This window comes from Sinocyclocheilus grahami, unplaced genomic scaffold (genome assembly GCF_001515645.1).
Source record: "Sinocyclocheilus grahami isolate Dianchi unplaced genomic scaffold, SAMN03320097.WGS_v1.1 scaffold574.1, whole genome shotgun sequence".
NCBI classification, from domain to species: domain Eukaryota; kingdom Metazoa; phylum Chordata; class Actinopteri; order Cypriniformes; family Cyprinidae; genus Sinocyclocheilus; species Sinocyclocheilus grahami.
This window is the reverse complement of record NW_015505753.1, coordinates 285,558-293,196: the sequence shown is the minus strand read 5'-3', so window position 1 is coordinate 293,196 and position 7,639 is coordinate 285,558. Positions and strand designations below refer to the sequence as shown.

The 7,639-nt window shown below is 42.6% G+C and overlaps 1 protein-coding gene across 1 annotated transcript in view; it reads left to right on the top strand.

The window, feature by feature from the left end:
• The first annotated feature begins 423 nt into the window (after positions 1-423).
• LOC107556590 (testis-expressed sequence 2 protein-like) overlaps positions 424-7,639 on the top strand; it is a 22,767-nt gene continuing 15,551 nt past the window's right edge. Inside the window, exons 1-2 of the mRNA XM_016239722.1 lie at positions 424-503; positions 2,019-3,597. Coding sequence (XP_016095208.1) covers positions 2,044-3,597 — 1,554 coding nt within the window. The 5' untranslated portion in view covers positions 424-503; positions 2,019-2,043. The remainder of the gene's footprint in view (positions 504-2,018; positions 3,598-7,639) is intronic.

The window sequence follows — 7,639 nt, the reverse complement described above, 5'->3', positions numbered from 1 at the left end:
AACAATCATTTATTTTGTTCAGGCTTTAGAATTACTAGTAATTTTGGTTACTTACATGTTGTGCTGGAATTATGGTAATGTCCATATTTCACAACTAAGAACTGTTTTTGGTCTAACAAGGAAGTTTGGATTTCTGAAACTTGCAGTATTATTGCACAATGTGCACAATGACTCTTATGTGTCAAAAGAGCAAGGAAAATTGTATTTCTCAATTCATGACCACGTCAAGTGGTTTCAGATGTGTGCTGTCACATTTGGTTTGGTTAAGTTTTGTTCTTGTTTTGATTCATGTCTTTTATTATGTCATGTCTTTTAGTTTGTAGCTTATTCATGTTCACATTCCAGTCTTGTTCATGGTTTCCTGTCCCTCAAGTTTCCCTTTCCTTTCTTGATTGTGCTCAGGTGTTCCTTGTTTGTGTCATTAGTTCTATTGTGTGTGAATAGCCTACATGTTTCCTTTTGTCTGGTGTCTAGATTTGGCTTTTATGTAACCTTCTTCTTTGGTGAGTGTTTTTGGATTTGTCAAGTTAAAGTCAAGTTTAGTTTGTGTCTAGACTTTGGTGTATTGTTTTTCGTTTTTGTATATCTTTAAAAAATAAAATAAAATAAAGCACTTGAATTCTCAACTTTGACTCAGCACAAAGTGGATTGTGCACAAACTGGTTACCCTGGTATTGTTGCAGGTAAACTAGTTTGACTTGTGTAGGAATGATGGGTGACCAGCTGAAACCAGCACAAATGTGTGAAAAATGTCCTTGTATTGGTTACCAGTAATAGTTTTAAGTGGTCTTTTAAATGGGTAGTCCACCTAAAAATATATTCTGTCATCATTTACTTACATCCCAGATATATGACTTCCTTTCTTCAGAGGAGCACAAAGATTTTTAGAAAATATTTTTTTTATTTCGAATGAATGGGTTCCCAAATACTGATGCTTCGAAAAGCACACACTTTATGTAAACCATATAATGCCAGTCAATGAATTTATGTATTTTGAAGCAAAACAAGAATTGTAAGTTTTGGGTAAACTACCCCTATATATTTGTTACCAGCAGCAGTGTTTCCCACAGTATTTTGTCGGCCCTCAGACCCTTAAGGGGGGAAATTTTGTACACTTTAAATTCATCGATCTGGTTTACTTTAAGAAATCAAGAGCTCCATCCCCTTTTCAGTAAACATTTTGAACAGGGTTTTTAAAAAATTCTTTCCATTTACCTGGACTTTAAAGTGGACTCTAACCTCTCTTTAACTGATAGTGTCTTAGTCCACATTACATTCACACTGTTATTTTCAGGAAGAAAATCAAGACTGAAATGTGTTCAATTTGTTTGTTTATTAACATTGCTGTAAATGTGTCAGAATAAGCCAAAAATACTTTTTCATTTGTAGACCCTTGACAATGTAAAAAGAAAAAGTCACCTTTTTAACCCGAGCATTAAGACCTGTAAGTTTCTGTGGCAACAGTCAACAGTCTTTTCTCATTGTGAAATGCTGTAAACCTCTGTTCACAAAAATGTTAGAAACTATGCAAATATGAAAGTAAAGTGAATGGTACACGTTGCATTTCCAGATGCAGGCTGAACTCCCAGTACATGTAGAGATGAATGTTTCCAGTATTAACTGAGGCACTAAGAACACTGCATCATGAGCTGCACGTGTGTAAATAAAAATGTTGCTTAGCTTCTCTCAGAAACGTGTTTCAGTGCAACAAACTGTATACTTCTAAAATGAAATAGCAGCCTTTTGTGTTTTGATAATTGCACTAAGCCATATCACAATTTTAATTCCATTGACAGATGCTTGCCAAAGCAATGGCAGCAAACACTATGTTAGAGATCTTTTATGTTATTATGAGAATTGTTTTCGGTTCATTGTGAAACTCAGGCAGGCCACCACAGTCTAGGAAACTAATGGGAAACACTGACCTGAACTAACTTGTTTTTTTTTCAGTTTGGGGATGATGAACTGATATGACGAGTGTGTATTATATGTAACCTTTCTCTTCTCTGCACCCACAGGCTCTGAGCTCTTTTGAGTGGTGCCATGACCAGTCAGGGTGGTGACCATGCAGACACACCAAGCCCCTCTTCTTCATTCTCTTCCTCCTCCGCCTCTCGGTCCTCAGCAGCCCGTAAGCTGCAGGTGCAGCGCTCGCTTTCCCGGGATACCATCACCATACACTTTTCTGCTAAGGGAAATGAGGAAGAGGAGGAGGAAGAGGAGCTCTACAGGCTAGCTCTTTCCCCTTCTGGTCTTGAACCTGAAGATCAGACCATAGTTACAGCTCAGGAGGCCAGTGAGGAGCTTCTCTCTGAAGGACTGGAAGCGGACATGGTCACAGGACTGTCAACCCAGACCCACAGTTCTGCCCTGGCTGTACAGCACCCCTCCATCAGCTTGGGTTGCACGTCCACTTCTAGTCTAGCTAGCTTCTCATGGCCCTCTGAACAGAGGTCGACTGCCGTGGTACCTTCCACCCATTCAGCTTCCTCCAGCTCATCCCCAGCCAAGGTCTCTGGCCTTCCTTCAAAGCCCTTCCTCAGCCTAGTCAAGCCCCTTTCCACTGAGGTGGAATCTCGTGAGGTCGGTCGCCAGCCGATAAGGCACCGGCATTTGATGAAGACACTGGTTAAGTCTCTGTCTACAGACACGACACGATCCGAGCTAGAGGCTTCATCGACTCATCGGTCCCTAGATTCCCGGCTCAATCTGCACCTCTTCAAACCTTTCACCCAGTCTCGCGCTCCTGCCGCCAGTGGAGACTCCAAAACTGCTCCCTCATCCCCCCTCACCTCACCCGATAGCCGCTCCTTCTTCAAAGTTCAGGAGATGGAGGCACGTATTGAAGACACAAAGCGCCGTCTGTCAGAGGTCATGTATGAGCCCCTTCAGCTGCTCAGCAAAATCATCGGCGAGGAACCTGGTGGCATCAGTGCAAACACTTCCACGTCCACAACTGCAGGAGTCTCTTACCGGTCCAGAAACCTTTCCTCTAGCGCCTCTGAACTCTCCAACCTGTCTGCCCTCAATGGCCACTCAGAAAGCAACAATAACTACTGCATCAAGGAAGAGGAAGACCTGGAGGGCGAAAGTCCTCTTGAGGGGCCAACTGTTGAGCTGCCTTTGCACAAGTCACCTTCTCTGGGCTTGGACAGGTGTTTTATGTCAACGCTTGCTCGTCAAGAAGACGAAGAATTTTGCGAGCTCTACACCGAAGACTTTGAGCTCTGTACTGACACAGAGTTAGATGGAGAAGAGCCTCGTTCATCCCAGGTCCGACGAGGGAGCACAGGGGGATGCAGCGAGGAACCAACTGAAGGCGGGGAAGAGGAGGAGGAGGAAGAAGATGAGCCTCCAGGAGTACCCCACAACGCATTGATTCTTCTTATATCTATAGTTTACGGTTGCTTTGTGTTGCCACTTCCTACATATGTGTGTTGGGTGTTGATTGGAGTGGTGGCCGGATTCATGCTAGCAATTCTGGTGGTGTGGTTGTCAGCAAGAGGCAGATCTTCATGTGGCCGTCATGGCAGCTGGAGCAGAAGAGAGAAATGGAACAGGGTTCCTCTGGAAATCAAAGAACCAACCATTTACAAGGTGGGTTCCACGCTGCTGTCAAAGGCAATTCTTGTGCAGTGGTTAGGGTGTAGTTTTGAAGAACTAGAAGTTCTTCATACAAAATATTCTTATTTATTCGCTATGCATTTCACCATGCTTTTTTTGGAGATAATTGATCATACCAGTTATATAGATGCCTTGTTTGGAAAATATGTCCTCATTGCTTCAGTTCTGCAAATGCTAAATTACCTAAAACAACAACAAATGCTTAGGCCTAATAATAGCAATGAAAAGTAAAAGAGTATTAAGTCTATTTTCATAGTATGCCCTAGTACTCACAAATTGTCCACATTTGCAAATTGTCTTTTTCAGAAAGTGCATATTCTTGCTTTTTAAATTGACACAAAATTACTCACCATTCCAGATTTGACTCCGGTTTTATGACAGATCATGTTTTAGCAATAGGGACCTTCAGTAGGCTCTTATGACGACTGCTTTTTGATGATAACCAACATGTCTGGCTAATAAAATGTATTTATTTTTGTTGCTTTCCCATCGACAGACAAGACAGAGCAGGTTACTTCTGGTATAAAACAAGGTCTCAGGACTCGCAGCTTTCAAATTTAGTCATTTTTAAAGAAATTCAAACAGTAAATTCCGTTTTGTGGCTCTTTAATGTGTCGTGACCGATCACTGTATTGCCTCAGTTCAGATACATGAACCGATTGTCTTTTCATATTTACGTAAAGCACAAAATTAACATGAATAAACATCAGAAAGTGTTTTATTTCAACTGCAGAACACATCATTTTTCAAGTGTAAGTCCACCGAAGTTAATCTACTCTCCTGTCTGATTTGCAGTTGAGGCGCACATTTACATATTTTCCGAGCCAACAATATAACGTGAAACCTATGAAAATGGTTTAAAAAAGCACATGGCACCATAGTTTCATCACTTTAGAGCGTCACAGTGACTGTCTTTTTGCAGTAAAGGACCTGTCATAGTTTAATGAGTGGGAAGATGCATTGAATGAATGGATGATGCATTTATATACCGCTTTTATTGTGTATTGTTGTACACCCAAAGCGCTTTACAATCATGTGGGGGGGTCTCTCCTCAACCACCACCAATGTGCAGCATCCACTTGGATGATGAGATGGCAGCCACAGGACAACGGCACCAGTGTGCTCACCACACACCAGATACAGGTGGAGAGGAGAGAGAGTCATAGAGCCAGTCAAGTGGATGGGGATTATTAGGAGGCCATGATTGACAAAGGCCAGGGGGGCAATTTGGGCAGGACACCATGGGATTTTTAATGACCACAGAGAGTCAGGACCTCGGTTTAACGTCTCATCCGAAAGACGGTGCTGCTTTTGTCAGTATAGTGTCCCCTTCACTACACTGGGGCGTTAGAACCCACACAGACCACAGGGTGAGCACCCCCTGCTGGCCTCACTAGCACCTCTTCCAACAGCAACCTAGTTTTCCCAGGAGGTCTCCCATCCAGGTACTGACCAGGCTCAACCCTGCTTGGCTTCAGTGGGCAACCAGTCTTGGGCTGCAGGGTGATATGGCTGTGGCTCAAAACAGATGAGCGCACATGTGGATATACAGCCCCCGATCGGGGTGAAGTTCATGGGATTTTGTCCACCGAATAAGAGCACACGTTTTAACATATTATTTCATTATTTTACACTATACACAATACACACAGTATTTTAACTTAAGCGCTGCAAGCCATCCATACAGCGCTGGACATGATAGATTTTCTGGTACGCAAAACAAGTATTTCAAAGGAATTCCTTAGCTTATTGCCATTACTTTTGCAGCCAACAACAGCACAGCTTAACCCTCCACACGTTTTAGGCTACGTCCACACGAAGCCAGAGCTTTCCCCATCCGATTTATTTTTTTCCTCAAGAAATATCTGCGTTCACATGAAACCGACACAAAACGATGTAGTATACATACCAGACCAGCATGTGGCGCTGTAATTCTGCTACAGAGATGCACTAAAAATGGAGAAGACTTGGACTATGCACATAAACCTTGCGCGCAGTATACAAACGAACATGGAACAATACATTTATTAATCTGTGTTAATGTTAGTTAAAAAGACAATAGTTCAGTGTTTGTTCATGTTTTTGTGGCTGTTACATGACGTAGCGGTGTCTGACTAGGGGCGAGACATGGGCTGATGACGTCATCGTTTCAGAAAATATACGGATTCGTTGTCCACACGAAAACGCAAGGGCCGGCGTGACGCAGCTGACACAGAATAGCATATGAACGTTTACATCCAGCGGATATTCTCCAAAATGGCACCAGGGTGATGCGGAGGAGATGAACTGTTGAATAAAGTCGTTATTTAATTTTTTTCTTTTGCGCACACAAAGTATTCTCGTAGCTTCATATAATTGCGGTTGAACCACTGATGTCACATGGATTATTTTACAGATCTCCTTGCTACGTTTCTAGACTTGGGAACATTTCAGTTGCATTGCTGTCTATGCAGGGTCAGACAGCTCTCAAGATTCCATCAAAAATATCTTAATTTGTGTTCCGAAGATGAACGAAGGTCTTACAGGTTTGAAATGACATGAGGGTGAGTAATTAATGACAGAATTTTCATTTTTGGGTGAACTATCCCTTTAATCTCGCTAAATCATTTCCCCTTTCTCAAATCGAACTGATCTCAGATGCCTGTCTGTGATGTCACACAGACAGGCCCCTCCCACAATAGTTTGATTGACAGTAGCGTTTCAGCACAGACTGGACTGGTGTCTTACCTTAGACCCGCCCTGAGTGAGCTGTCATCAGTCCGCCATTGTTTCGACGCCAGAGTAGAGAGATTGAGGTGTTCTGTTATTGGATGTAATAATGAACATAGCAGTCGTCATTTACTCCCGATATCTGAGCTGATGAAGACGCAGTGATTTACGTTTGTTTTTGAAGGGAATGCGCCCCCGTGCTACCTAAATGCATCTATCTTCGCGCAAATCATTTGTGATCCAGCTTCACCTCCAGAAGTGAGTGTAAGGTTTTTAATGAATCTTTGCAAATAGTCTTTCCTAATAACATGCTAGTTAGCAAGTTTCACGATGACTAAACTAAAGTTTACCATCTCTCAGACAGCGGCTCGGAAGAGAGGGGCGGGGCGAGCAGAGCTTATTTGCATTTAAAGCGGCATGCAAGAAAACAGCTTGCTCTGAAAAGAGCGGTTTATGACGGGGTAAAAATGATGTTGTTTTACACTACCATTGAGATTTGAACCAAACAATGTTACAGACTTTTCAATAAGATCCTAAAGAATCATATCAACTTGTGAAAAATTGGCATCCGATGAGCCTTTTAAGGGTAAGTTTAGGGTAAGGGTAGGTTTAGGGTAGGGGTAGGTATGGACATTAAAAAAGCCTCAAACCACAAGAATAAGATGCTGGTAGCACAATCTGATTGGTAGCATTTTTCACTATCGATTTGTGCCATCTATCTTTTTAATGGGAGGTAGCACAATCTGAGCGGGTAGCACAAATCGTCAGAACACCGGCCGTAGCTGTCAGGCAAGATGGTGGATAGCAGCGGCGGCACATAATATCCGCGTTCTCGGCCCCGGATCTCTAGTCTAGTGTCTCCTTATTAATCCAGTAAGCATTGACCCCGATGCAGCTTCTCTGCCTCGCACTGCAAAAGTCTGTTGTTGTTGACACTTACTTCATTTTGCCAAGCCTAGCTATTATGGTGTGGGTAGACTGCTTCCTGAATTGACAGTTGATTTAAGTCCTACTAGGGTGAAGAGTGTTACGTTAACCAGAGTCTTGAAAAGAGTTCCACTGCTGAGAATGGCTGAAGGCCTTCACAAAAAAGCTTATGACCAGCTTATCTAGTGTGGCCTTGTTTGGCGTCTCCTGGTAATGAAATTATCTGGTCAGTTCTGCATTGCTTGCTAGAAATAGAAGATGGTCACATGATAGTCACACTTTGATAGTCACACTAGGTCATGGTGGATGTTGTTGTCATGTTTTAATGCAGGGGATCTCTAGTCTAGTGTCTCCTTATTAATCCAGTAAGCATTGACCC